Here is a 14,602-nt window from a genome sequence, read left to right as displayed (position 1 = left end):
TAAGGCCTTTACATCTGTTAATTCAAGTATCAGAAATTAACATTTTATGTTTTTACTTAAGACCACAGTACTAATTATTTTTCTTGTAGTTCTTATTCATTCACACTTTCTTAAAACATACTTTTTTAAATCTTGTAGATTTATGTGTTTTTGATGTGTACATCTGATGAAGGTGTTTGTGGGAATTTATAGTCATGAATTGTAGAACCCTTTATGCATATGCTCTGTGGACTGTAAGAGCAGGCAGAGCTGTCTCCACTATTGATTGAGACTACATTCTTTCTGTAGGTTTGTGAAGGAGAAAAGACCTACTATTTCCCCTAACTTCAACTTTCTGGGGCAGCTTTTGGATTTTGAGAAAAAAATTAAGAATCCCTTGGGGCCAGTGGGGACCATTACCAAACTGAAGTTCGTGCACTTGGACAAGGCCAGTGACTCAGGACAAGAATCTGGAAGCAGCTGTGGGAGCTCAGGAACCCCCCTGAGCTGTGCCTTCTCCACAGAGAGCACAGACCAGAGCCTGAAAGAACCACTCACGCTGACCTGCTCGTTTGCCGAGTCCTTGGGTTTTAGTAGCACGGAGGAGCGCCTTTTGGCCCAAGGGCTGAATGGCCTCCACCTTCGCACAGAGACCGTGGAGGACAGCAGCAAGCTGAAACGCTCCTTTTCCCTGGATATTAAGTCATACGGGGCAGGCAGTAACGGTCCCTTGCGCAGCTTTGCCTCCACGGAGGAGAATCTAGAGTACTACAAACCGTCCGCCTTCAAGGAGGCCAGTAAACCTTGCCAGTTCTCCCCTGTGGAGGAGGTCTCAGAACAAACGACACCTGAAAGGAGTCCTGACAAGGAACAGGCAGGTTCTGTGGACCAAAGCAGCAGCAGCAGCAGCAGCGGCAGGCAGCCCAGTCTTTCCAAGCCCTCACCCAGGTCACACCTCCATCCGCTTCACCGGAGCGGCAGCATGGAGGACAACTGCAAAACTACCAATTTTCTGTTCGGCTTGTCCAGTAGTCAGCAGCATCTGGCTCAGCCTGGCAGCGGGGTCGGTCTCAAGGGCTGGCATTCAGACATCCTGGCTCCCGTCACTGCCACCTCCTTGGCCAACAGCTGGTACTTTTCCCCCGAGTCCTCGCGCTTCTATTCCACCTCAGCCATTTTTGCTGGGGGAGGGGGGCCCGGATACTCGGCCTACAGCTGTGGACAGCTGTCGGGGTTCGAGCAGGCGGGCTGCGTGCGGCGGCGGCAGAAGAACGGCGACAGGGGAGACTCGCGGCGCAGCTGGCACGAGGAGAGCACCTTTGAAAAGCAGTTCAAGCGACGGAGCTGCCAGATGGAGTTTGAGGAGAGCATGTCTGAGAGCCGCTCCCGGGAGGAGCTGGGAAAAGTGGGCAGTCAGTCCAGTTTCTCGGGCAGCATGGAGATCATCGAGGTGTCCTGAGAGTCAGGCGTCGGAAGCCAGTCTGAAGAGCCGGGTTTGTGTTCTGCACTGCTGGGGCGGTACAGTGGAGGAAGGGGGGAGTGAAGGTCACCCTCTTTGTTTTTCTTGTACTGTTGAACTGAAAAAAAATCTGCCATTCATGATTTGACCCAAATTTTGTCTCATTCAATTATTAAATATAATATCAGATCAAATTGTTATAGCTGTGAAACAAAAACAATATTCTACTCTTTGACTGCTTTCAGCTGACTACTCAAAAATGATTTTTCATTTAAGTCATAGCAAGACTAATTGAAATGAGTACATATACTTTTTAATGTGTGTGTATATATGTTTATATACATATTTGCACACATAAATATGAATAGAACATCACCTCCTTCTGAATACATCACAACACAAACGATCTGCTTAGAAATTTGACTGGTTATTTTTTCAATCATTTCCACATTTTTACAAAGACTGAGCCGTAAATATTTTTCTTTTGTTTTTTTTATGTATGTATAGTAATTTTTCCTCACTTTCCTTTTAATCTCTTTAGTGATTTTACACAATCTTGAATGGCCATGGTGCATCACAGACTCATACCAATTCACAGAGCCTAATCTGAAGCACAAATTAAAACGTGACTCTCCACAGTAAGACTTCATGTCTTTTGGCATTTATGCATGTGCAGTTTGTCTTTGTTTTTTGGATTTGCTTCACCATGGTTGCTTAGAAGCAAAATACAGTACCTCACAAGATTCAGAATTTGGAAAAAAAAGATCTTTCTGGTGTTTGTATCTTGTTGACAACTCAAATCTCAGGTCTTACTGTGAGCAACAAGAAGAAATCATGGCTAAATGAAATCTGACTGCAAATTATGGGAACTTGTTAACATGAGAGGACATATGGACATACGGTGCAGAAGACTGCTGGGGTTTGAGTGCTTCTGCACAAATCAGGAAACAATCTTGAAGGATCTTGAAGGTACAAAGATTAGGACAGAAGGTCTTTTTGCAAGTGATTTGTAAGAGGAAGAGTTTGGTGTTCACAAAAATGCAGTGCAGCTGACCATTTGTTTTCCAGCACTTAAATGAGTGAAACAACGTGCACACACAAAACCTCTACTAGAGAAAGGATAACCCTTTCTTATTCAGTGATCAATACATTTGTTCAGGTTAACCCTCCCACTTGTCTATGCCTTGTAATATTATTGCACTATTATAATTTGAAAAACCTATTAATTATTTGTTCAAAATGTATTTTTTAACAGCCAAGTTTTTTTAAAGGCTCTGTACACCGTGTGTTCGATTTCAGTCTCAGTTCACATGGAAGGACATTGCACTTATGCAACTGAGTGTTTGAAGCATTTTAAGCTGTAGGGGAATACCAGTAGAGAAACTCAGTAAAGAACAGCCAAAACAATGTGCTTATTGGCTACAGTGTAGCAAAATGTGTCTGTGCTTCTGATAAATAGCTCAGGAGGCACACAAGGAACTGACTACAGAAGTACACAGAGACTGTGACCCTGATGGTAAATTAATAATATTTCATTTTATGATGGTGTGTTAACAAGAGTGGATGTTTTAAATTCTGAAATCTGCTAAATCTGATACCTTGAATATAAGAGCATGTTAACTGATTCATTGTCAAGAAAAGTTGTCTTTCAAGTAAATGTATCCAATGCCAGTGATGGGCACAGTTGCAATGATGCATTGCAACAAGCTGGCTTCATTATTGCATTTTGAGAGCTGAAATGTTTTGCCTTTTCTTTTTATGCTTCAGAAAAAAAACTTATTATTTTTCTAAATAGAATAAAATTCTAAATAGAATAAGCCTCATACAAAACAGGTCTTTAAGGTTTCTTGTTTACTCTTTTGGTTTGTCTGAAACATTGTAGATGAGAGATTGACAAACAATCTAGCTATCATATATGTCAATTCAAGTTGATCAGCCTTTTGAAAACCAGTCGTTCTCAGTACACTGAAAGTTGATCTCAGATGGCATTAATTCTTCAGTAAAGCAGGAAAGAAGAAATCGCGATGGGGATTTATAAATCCATTATGAGAACATGTATAATGTGTGGAACATAAAGCGCCTGGTTCAGCTTGTTCTGTCCTGACAAGTGGTTTTCACAGATAACATCCACTCCAGCTTGAGGATGTGGCAGGCATTAGAAGGTCAGACACGCAGGGAAAACACTTGCATAGGTTCAGGTTTGAATTGTAAAGGGAAAGGATGTTTGGAATTATTCTGAATTTCCTTCTGAGAGAGGTACTGGGCTTAATCTAAAAAAAAATTGGAGTTGATATTCACACCATAATATGGCTTGTGTACCAAAGTAACATGTTTGAACATTGATACCAGATTAAAAATCTCAAGTTTTCTCAGTCTCAGTGCTGTCAGACTTGCTTTTTGCCATTGATGTTACATGCTAGTTCAAAAGAGTCTTTCTAGGGTGGGGTTATGTTGATTACTACCTATAAAAAATAATGTCAACCATAAATATCACTGCTTTTTACATTTATTGTAAAATGCTTTTAACACCAGTATATCTCATAAAACCTCAGTTTTGGGGCCTAATCTGGAAGCCAGTAGAACAAAGACCCCCATATTATAAGTTGTTTACTGTTTTGAGGTGGGCCGAAAAGTCAATTTCCTGTTCATTTCTTTGCTGTCTTGAGTGTAACAGAATGCTGCTGGAAAGCTGAAAATTCCTTTCTCCTACTCCAGATTTGCAAATTCTGTTCCAGGGCCATGGATGTCTGGCACACTGTGTTTGGTAATTAAGAAGCCTCCCATGGAAAGTGGTTTTGATGGAAAATTGGTAGACCACGCTTCTGTGTCCTAAACTGTCTTGGCATTTACGGCACAATAGAAAACCACATTTCTACTCAAATTTAATTTTCATTTAATAAGTCTGTTCATGTCAATTACTGTATTCAACTTCAGAAGGATTCTCTTCTTTGCCAATAGCATATTGACACAAGAACCGATAAGCTATTGGTGAAGAAGTATAGTTGTGCAAGAAAAGAAATTCTGTGCTATGGCACGTGGGGAGTCAGTCTAGTCATTATACCTCTGCAGAAGTGTACTTTACTATTCAATTTAGCTGAGCATCACACACGCCAAAACAGTGTTACAGCAGATATGTAATCAAGTAGTGGCAGTGTAGTGTGAAATAAGCACTATGATATATTCCACTGTTAACTACAGGTCTCTGCTGTCTGTTCACATCTCCCATTTGGGTTTCTAGTATGGCTAAGTTTCTGTGTAAACCTTAGGAATGTAAACAAAATCCAAAGATGAGTAAAGCTCAAAGTGTTATACAACATAAGATCTTTTTTTTTTCTCAGTCCCATGAACAATCTATGTTTTTCCTCAGAAGTTTTAATGTGTACTCATAGTACTGAGCAGGTGGGGCTGCAAGGTTTTGGACTGTCTGTAGTAAATTTTGGAAATCTGAAGGCAATAGCCTGGACAAGATTACTTCACTGCAGGATTATTGACACGTTATTGTTTTTAACGTCTTATTAATGTGGTTTTGGAAGTAATATTGAGTCATTTTGGGAAATCTGGTGATTAGTCACAGGGGCAGTAGAGGTTTGGCATCTGGCCTTGTATGTACTGTAGAAGAGTCCATGATCTTAATCCAGGTGGGGCACAGCTCCAATAAGATGTATAAATATATTAGGCTTAGGGTTAAAAAAGCATTGGATAAAGTACCATCTAATTAAATGAATAATTACTCCCCTATTTGAATTTTAAAAAAGGAGGAAAAAATATAAGGGCAGAGTAGAGAAGTGACCATAACATGGTAATGATAACTGAGCACATGATGAGGTGGTTTATCCACTAATGAACATGAAGGTTTTTTGTGCCTAATGCACTTAATTTCTTTATCATCAAACTACTGGGCACTAGGTAAATGAGGAAGACTCTTTGGATTTTTTGTGGCAATACCCCTTTTCCATGGCACTGAAAGCAGGAATGTTGAATATATTCAATTCAACCGTTTGTGTCCTGAAAGTGGCGAGAGAGATGGAGAGCTCTTGTTCTGTCCATGGAATGTGAATGATGAAGCTGTGGCATTAGGCATCACCAAAAACACAAAATACAGATTTCTTATTTTTGTCAGCTTTGTTTTAGGCACTTGATTTCCTTCATTATTTTCATTTTATGAATTTTTAGTTGCAGAAACTCTGCTCAGGTGACATGGCATTACTCTTTGATTAGTTCAGGTGGGTAGCTGCATCAGCATGCGTAGGCTGCAAAGGAACAAGTAATAGGTTTATTCCATCCTGAAAAGAGAAGAAAGAAAAGAATGTTTCGGCTGTGGAGCCTTCTTCGGGCTTCTGGTTCTGTGATTGAATAGGCTACATTTTGTACAAATTATATGGGCAGCTTTGATCAAGACAAACAGTAAATGGAATGGATGGTACTCTAAGACCATGGACTGTAAGTTGGTCATTTTAATACAATTATCCTGTCTTCAAAACCACTTCTAAATCTTAGTTGCCATCTGTGCCTGCTTTCTTCATTAGTAATCTTAATATAATATGAAATGCAAACATTTATATCTGCAGTAATTTGTGAAGGTTGTATACCTTGACAAAAATGTCTATCCAATTCTCTGCAGTAGTGAAATATAGAGTATATATTTAATGTATATACTACACCCATGTAGTATGTACGATGATTTTAATTAATCAAGATACCAGAGGTACAGGATCTTTGCCATAAGGATTGGACATAAAATCAGTTTTATTTAAGGAATGAAACAGTAAATGCTGGCAAGACACTTTCTCGCAATAAGAGTTGCTTAAAACACAATGTCCGTACCTGTGACATAGTACAGAAAAACACTTTGACCAGCACATTTTCTGAACAGATTCTTCACATAGGTTTTTCTTTTCAACAGCTGTTTCCAAGCCATTTTTCTGTCTCATATATATGTATATTTTCATATAAAATAAAAATAGCCAAAAACTGATCAATTTCAATGAGCATTTAATCATAATGTAACATTATGGCAAACAAAACTACAAAATAATAGCTTGAAGATGGTACATTTGAAGGAATGTGGAGGTCTGTATGATGTCTGAAACTAGTTTGCTTTCGGTTTGGTGCCGTTTTTACATTTTCTAAATGTGTGTTCGTTTTTAATAAACATAGATGTACGTTGACTGTTGAAATAAAATCTGAAATGGTACTCTACATACTGTGTATGTGATTATTAGAGCATTCTCCTGATCTTATTTTGTGTCACACTGTAGATACCGCTTCTCTCCCTACTATAAATGCAGTACAGACTCCATGCTATGCAAGTATGTCTAAGTAAAGGTCTGTTAAGTGTCCGATGTTTAACTTTAGCTAAGTAACTACTACACTTGAACAAGGATTACATTAGGACAGGAGTTGCTTCAGTAGTTGGGTCACTCAGGTATTGAGACAGAAATTGAGATTCCAAAAGTGAATTAACTGAGAATCATGCATTATTAAAAAGTACAGTACTCCTTTCAATGCTTAATACTTTTAATGTACCTTATGCTACAGTACTAACTGTACATTACAAATGTATAGAATTTTAAAATATGCAAATATATACAAAACAATGTATATATTCAGATATCTGATTCATGTTATGTCTTGTTTAAACAAATTTTATCTTTTATTTTTAATGTAGTGTAGTGATTCGGCACTTTTATTAACCATACAATAACATAATCCACAGTAGCACTATTGTGGCCGTGACTTTCAGTGGCATCAGTTGTTAAAGACCATAGGCTCCTAAATCAAAGACCAGGTTAATAAAATAGTCAAAATCTTGGCTTGACTGAAACTAGAGAACCCTGTGACTTCCTAATATTGAAATTCCAAACCCCCGGCTTATTTCACCAATAAGCTCCAAAGCCATCTTCACGTTGGTTAGTATACAGTAGGTCAGTGGATTTGAAAAAAACATGGGAGTTATTTAAGGAACGTGATAAGCATTCTGACAGTGAAACCTCTGCAGAAGAGCAAAAACAAAAATGTTTTCTAAAGAAATTTGGAAAGTCATTATCTAAGCATCTGGACTAAGTTGTTTTCAGTAATGCTTGAATCATAATGAAAGTCTCACCCCAAGGCTGGTCACTGGAGGGTATCCAGTAAAATTATTCTCTACTATACAAAACTCCCAAACTGTTTTTTTTCTGGTGAAAGAAGGCTTTATTAAATACATAACTGAGCAGAAAACCCTGTGCATTAATTGGTCAGCATTAGACCAATTATTTACTGTCCTTCATGGTAAACCTGTTTATATTACACATATATACATGCTCATAAAAATCTGCAGAATTATATACTGAAAGATATATAATTCATTGGTACTTTTTTCTAATGTAGTGTGACAGTAATGTTATATCAATACACAACCTGTACACCTTACAGTTCAACATACAATCAAAAGCATCATAGCAACAACAATTTTCCTGGTTCTTTTAGCCGATAAGGGATTTTGAAATACAAAAACACCATACTTACTTGGCAGTGTCCAGTTGTTAATGGAGACTGAGAATAGCATTGTGCCAAACGCAAGGTAACAGTTAATGCCAGTCCAAAGCCTACACAGGTTTGTAACTCTATCACCTTTTCTGTTTGTTAAATAGTCTACTTTTTCATTCACTGATCAAAGCGAAATATTTTCAGTGCATTCACAGCTAGGTCTTTTAAAATTGTTCTCATGCTTGATGTCTACATATATATATTCCCATTGGCGACCAGATTTTAAAACCAGATTTTTTAAAAAGAAGGTGTAGACAATACTTCCAACTGTTGTGGCCTCACTCCAAAGCCACCAGGATGCTCTGGATTTCTTTCTTCATGATTTTAATGTATCGATAATTTTATGGGTCATAATTATCACTGCTTCCAAGGGTTTTCATCTTCTTAGAAAACCTGCTGGGCTGTAAAACCTCCCTGACCAGGAGCAAGGATGACTAAATTAGGTTCTTAATATCGTTTAAGAATCAATTATTTTCTTTGGTCTTCACAAAGAGAGAAAGAACCCATGTATTTACAAAGACAAAACAATATTTTTTTATCTGTTTACATCATCTTCAGTGCCGTGCAAGAAATCTCTAGGTGTTACGAAAAGCATTACTGTAACCCTCTGAGCATTAAAAAATACATAATGTTCAGTAGTGCAGAATTCGGGTGTCCTAGCTGTCCGATGGCTGTTTCACACAGCTATAACAGCCCTGGCTGATGTTCGCTCAAGTGAACTTCATATGAACATGGAACTCTTGCTTTAGACACTTCAAGAACGTGGATTATATAGCATTATATATTTGATTACATATACATGGTATATGTGTTCAAAAGGCAAAGCTATTGAGAAAATAAATCCCAAAGTATTTCATCAAGATGGAGGTCTTATAATGCTGATCTCAAGGAGGCACTCAAATTCTAGTCCAGTTGTTCTCTTGGTTACACCTACCTTGCGTTGGTAGTGATCCAAAAACCTTATGAGTACCATCAGAAACACTGCACATTTACAGCAGCTAGACATTATTTCAAATTACAGTATTATACATAAGAATGTTTCAAAGACTTTTCCTTAGACATCAAAAACAGGAGGCTTCAGAATTAATCAATTAAACAAAATGGGAAGTGTTGGAAAGCCCGTCTTCTCCAGTAAGACGCCCGTAGGAGTGCCATCCTCTTATTTAACGTTCTGCATTTTACATTACGTTTGTGGTTGTGCATAAGCCATTTAATTATGCACACAACCACTGTTGACAGTCCACCTGTTTGTTGTATAGAAACTAACAATGTACTGCGACAGAAATGAACAAGGTAGGACCCCACACATTCAAGTATACTGTGCCAAAGTGTAACTATTAACCATACTGCTTTCAACAGTCGGGAGTACAAAGACTAAATTCTGACCTATCATTGCATTAAAGAAGCAAAGCATGGAACATGAAAGCTGACTTTTGTTTAGTTTGTGGGAGAACCATTCCCCAGCACAAAATGTAAAACTGAAGTCTAATACGACTTGATGCTAATTACTCCCAGAATGTCAGTTCTGGGGCCAGAAAGCCTCTGAGCACAGCTATGCTTTTTAACCACACGCACCCTCGTGAGTCCAGCTCCATACCACCGCTGAGACAGTGGTTTCCTACTTGGCTTCCCTGTCGGGCTTCATGGTGAAAGGCTCGAGCCGCTCGCTCTCGGGCAGCAGGCTGTTGAGCTTCTCCATCAGGGGGACGGTCTGGTCAATGCCCATCTGGATGCGCCGCAGGATGACAGACATCTCGTTCACCTTCTGGATCTGCTCGGCGTACTTGGCGTAGCGCTTCTGCCGCTCCTGCATGATGCTGAACAGGGCCTCCACCGACAGGTCCATCTACAGCAGAGAGGGGCACTGTGTCAGAGGCGCAGCGCCGGCTGTACAGGAGGCTCAAGATCAGGGCTTGTCTGGCTGCTCTGGGTTCCCCAATCCTGGTTTCAAATCTGCTCATGTTAGTCTTACAGGTCAGTGGAATCAGGGTATGATGGAGATGCAGTAATGAATTTACTGTGGAGCTGTCAGGTCATGAAAAGTACTTTATTTAACAAGGACCGTGAGGAAAGTCTCTTGCAGGCACCAGACGGCTCTGTGCCTGAAAACAATTTCTAAAAGCTGCGAGTGCTACCTGGCTTGTCACAAGCATGCTATTTATTATCATGTCTTAAGCGTCTCCTTTCCTATGCTGTTGTGCGCGTACATGTATTTACAGTAATGCTTTTTTTGTATGCCGTAAAGCACTGTTAAATTCATATGCAAATGCATTTAACTTCATGTACGATCGCCATATGTTAAATAATGCATTATTACTTTCAACACAACATAAAAGTAATGCAGTTTTCAAAAAGGGAATTTGAAAAACACGACATGGCTGGTCATCTCCCTTAACCCTGTGTATTTTTATTCACATTGCCTTGCAGAAGTATTCACTCCCTTCATTTATGTTCCATTTTCTTGAATTACAAATGATGTACAGTAGGCTAAAGAATGATTGGCACCCTTAATAAAGATGAACAAAAAAGGCATTCAAAATTAACAGCACAGACAATGAGCTCTATTTTGTATCCACAAAATGGGAAAAATTCAGACTTTCAAATACAATTATTTTAAAACAAATGTTTTTAAATGAATAATACTATTTTTCCTCAAAACCATAGGAGTCCTGAGCCTACTGTAATACATTTTTAAGTAAATATTTTAGTCAGACCTTAAATGTTGAATCTGAAAATATCTGTGGGTGAAAGAAGTTAAATGTCTGCAACAACTACAAAGAAAATAAGTGTAAGTATTCACCCCCTTTGCTATGTCAAACCTAAGTTAGTTCAGGAGCACAAAATTACCTTGACTAGACCCACAATTAGTTGAATTCCCTCTACAATAATAGTGGCTTGCATGAACTCAGAATAAACACACCTCTCCCTGTATGTTTAGTCGGGTAGTTAATTTCAAGAGATGATTCAACTACGAAGACCAAGGTGCTTTCAAAATAAATCAGTGACAAAATAGTAGGAAGGCACAGATTAATCAAATGTTACTGTACACAAATGTCTAACTGAATATCCCTTTGGACATAGTGAAATCACTAATTTAAGAAACAGAATATGCAATCTACTGCACTGTACAACCCAGTCACCGCTTAAAGCACACTTGGAGGCTATGTCTCAAAATTAAGCTACTAGGCAAGGACGAAATTGGTTAGGGATGCCACCATGAGAACAACAGTGACTTTGAAAGAGCTACAGGGTTTAATACCTGAAATGGGGGAAAAAAGTCAGTGAGTCCACAATATACCAGTCACTCTACAAAGCTGGCCTGTATGACAGGTAAGGCAAACATAGCTCAAATCCTGCACAGAGTTTGCAACAAAGCATTTAAGTAATACTGGAAATATGGCTAAAGATTTTGTGGTCAATCAAACAAAAACTGAAACGTTTTTATTTAAATGCAAACTATGAGGTCTGGTGCAAACTCTGCACAGTCCAGTCCACACCGCTGGCAGGGGGTGGCAGCATTATCACAGGGCTGCTTCTTATCAGCAGGGACTGGGAAGCTTGTCAAGACCAAGGGGAAAATGGATGGAGCAAAGTATTGGCAAATCTTACAGGAAAATCTGATTCAGTGTGACTTACACTTGGATAAAAATTCACTTTCCAGCCGGGCAATGACCCAAAGCACAAGACTAAGTAGATACTGGTGTGTATCAGGAAGAAAGTGAGTGTCCTTGATTGGTCCAGTTGTAAGTTCTGATTGCATCTGCGAAGACGTCAGTAAGAAAAGACTTAAAACCTGCTGTCTATTAACATTTCCCGGGCCGCCTTGACGGAGCTTGAGCAAGTTAACAAAGACGTTTGAGAGAATATTGCTCTGTCCTGGTGTGGAAAGTTGAAGGAGACATATCCAGAAAGCCTCACAGGTATGTATTGTAACTGGTGCCAAAGGTGTTTCCACAAAGTATTGACCCAAGGGGGTGAATGCTTATGTAATCAACATATTTTAGTTTTTGACTTTTCATGTCCATCTTTCAACATTAATTGAGTTTAATTAAAGTTTTGAGGCACCATTTAAAATTAATATGCAAATGCATATCAATTTAATATTTATGTCTCGCCACATAGCATTAACCAAATTTACAGACAAGATTAGGTGGAGAGTTTATAGCCTCAGTTCTGTATAATCCAAAGTAAATCTCATTACTTTGTTTTAGCAAACTTTTTTAATTAAGCACCCTTAGGCTTTTAAAAAACAAGTTTATGAATATTTTTAGAATGCCATGATATATTTACTTTTTAAGCAAGATGTTTTTCAATGACAAAAGAATCTGTATATTTGTTCTAAAATGCAAGCTTACTTACTCATTCCTTCATACAGACGGTTACCCAGTGTTTATTCATGGTATGTAGAAAAGTCATCTCTGGTGCAAACAATGTTCTTTATCCTAACCGGACAGCTCCCTAGTGCATAGACAGCAGGAAATTCTTAAGAAGAAAAGGCTCCGGCTTAGGGACTTTGATGATCACTGCTGATATCGGGGATATTTTGTTTATTTCAAGCTAGACGTTCTAATCACAGATCATCTAACTACCGCCATTTGCCAAAAATGCTCTTTTTTCCTGCTGCACTGTTCAGGTTAGCATCGCGGACTTCATATTCAAGTCCCTCAACAACATTTTCTTACAAGAGGCTGATGTTTGTACACAGGTGCTGGTGTGGGTTAAGATGCACTGGTTCAGGGGCAAAAGACTCATTCCAAACAGAAACAGAAAGTCTTGAGTGACCCTGCCCAGTGGAGAACAGCATTATTGTGCTGAAAGCTTAAGAAATCACAAAGAGACTGTAGGTGTAGCTTTAACAGCGGGTAAAGCGCAGGTCTCAAGATGGACAAAACACTGTGGAGTAAGATTACTGCTGACAGCAGTCCAGTTCCTACACATGGCATTCATGTCCTCCCACACTCTTCCTTACACTACCGCCACCACAATGATGTCACTCCCTTACACAGACATGGACTCCCCTACATGCACACATCCTGCCAGTCAAATCACACAGACAACTAGGACTCATCTAAAAAACCCCACTAAGAATGCTAAGTCACTACCTGAGGACTGTAACTGGACGTCTGGGTCTTCCTTAATCTATAAACCAGCAGCCGCCACTCATTGCACATGGCTGACCACAATCCTGGGAGTTTCCACACCGCTGCTGAAGTTAGAGATGGGTAATGAATGGATGATCCCTCAATGCATAGATGACCTCACATTGCAGAATTCCTGTGAGAAATACTCTCCGACAGCCTTGCCTCTCTGTCTTTAACTGAGATGCAGTGTTTTTTTTTGCCTGGTTAAACCTGGAATCCCCCATTACTGAGTCTGAAATGGCCATTTGTTAATAAACAGTGTTGTCTGCTACAGCCCATTTAATGCACTCAGAGAATGAGGTCCTGGGCACAGACTTTTAAACACGTCTGCCTGCCACAGACATTTGTCATGTGACATGCTGTCAGCTCCACTGTGCCCACTAGGAGAGCTGAATGAACACTAAGTAAAGGAGAAGCGTGCCTCTAACCGACATCACTCACAGGCTCCTGGCAGGTCCCTGGAGTCGCAGTTATGTAACAAACTGAAGAAACACAGCCAGCTATGACCCACCAGCTCCAGCCTCGCTCAGCTCACTGGCCTCCTCTACATGGGGAATCGGGGCACTAGAATAGCCCAGACTCCACCTATCCAGCATCACCTTTACTTGGTGCTCAGGAGCACCTCTGAGTCCTGGCATTGCCGCTGTGTGGCTGAACTGAGCGATCTTTTAAGCATACATGGTACTTTTGTACAGTTGCAAGAAAATGTTTGTGAACCCTTTGGAATTACCTGGATTTCTGCATTAATTACTCTTCAGGTTATGCCACAGCATCTCAATTGGGTTGAGGTCTGGACTCTGACTGGGCCATTCCAGGACACAAACTGTCTTCTGTTTCAGCCATTCTGTTGTTGATTTACTCCTGTATTTCGGGTCATTGTCTTGTTTCATCACCCAACTTCTATTAAGCTTCAGGTGATGGACCGTTACCCTGACATTCTCCTGTAAAATTTCTTGATACAATTTTGAGTTCATTGTTCCCTCTATGATAGCAAGCTGTCCAGGCCCTGAGGCAGCAAAGCAGCCCCAAACCATGATGCTCCCTCCACCATGCTTCACGGTTGGGATGAGGTTTTGATGTTGGCGTGCAGTGCTTTTTTTCCTCCAAATATAGCGTTGCGCATTTCTGCCAAAGAGTTCAACTTTTGTCTCATCTGCCCACAGAACATTGTCCCAGAAGCGTTGTGGAACATCCAGGTGGTCTTTTGCAAACTTGAGATGTACAGCAATGTTTCTTTTGGAGAGCAGTGGTTTCCTCCGTGGTGTCCTTCCATTAACACCATTCTTGTTCAGTGTTTTTCTTATAATAGGCACATGAACAGAGACTTTGGCAAGTTCAAGAGATTTCTGCTGGTCCTTTGCTGTTACCCTGGGGTTCTTTTTCACCTCCTTCAGCATTGCACGCTGCACTCTTGCCGTGATCTTTGCAGGACACCCACTCCTAGGGAGAGTAGCAACAGTACTGAATTTCCTCCATTTGTAGACAATTTGTCTTA

General features: G+C 39.8%; 2 protein-coding genes across 3 annotated transcripts in view; one reads left to right on the top strand and one right to left on the bottom strand.

The window, feature by feature from the left end:
• Positions 1–6,637, top strand: part of dusp16 (dual specificity phosphatase 16) — a 35,402-nt gene extending 28,765 nt beyond the window's left edge. Inside the window, exon 7 of the mRNA XM_088923674.1 lies at positions 289–6,637. Within this exon, the coding sequence (XP_088779800.1) occupies positions 289–1,438 (1,150 nt within the window). The 3' untranslated portion in view covers positions 1,439–6,637. The remainder of the gene's footprint in view (positions 1–288) is intronic.
• borcs5 (BLOC-1 related complex subunit 5) overlaps positions 1,514–14,602 on the bottom strand; it is a 32,239-nt gene continuing 19,150 nt past the window's right edge. Inside the window, exons 5-6 of one of the 2 annotated variants that reach the window (XM_088923677.1) lie at positions 9,542–9,812; positions 1,514–1,556 (exon numbers count right to left, since the gene is read on the bottom strand). In XM_088923677.1, coding sequence (XP_088779803.1) covers positions 9,585–9,812 — 228 coding nt within the window. In that variant the 3' untranslated portion in view covers positions 1,514–1,556; positions 9,542–9,584. Of the gene's footprint in view, positions 1,557–6,414; positions 9,813–14,602 lie in introns of those variants that run through there. The other variant, XM_088923676.1, reaches the window with a different exon arrangement.

This window comes from Atractosteus spatula, chromosome 8 (genome assembly GCF_055471065.1).
Source record: "Atractosteus spatula isolate fAtrSpa1 chromosome 8, fAtrSpa1.hap1, whole genome shotgun sequence".
Lineage (NCBI taxonomy): Eukaryota > Metazoa > Chordata > Actinopteri > Semionotiformes > Lepisosteidae > Atractosteus > Atractosteus spatula.
This window is presented reverse-complemented; position numbering and strand designations above follow the sequence as displayed.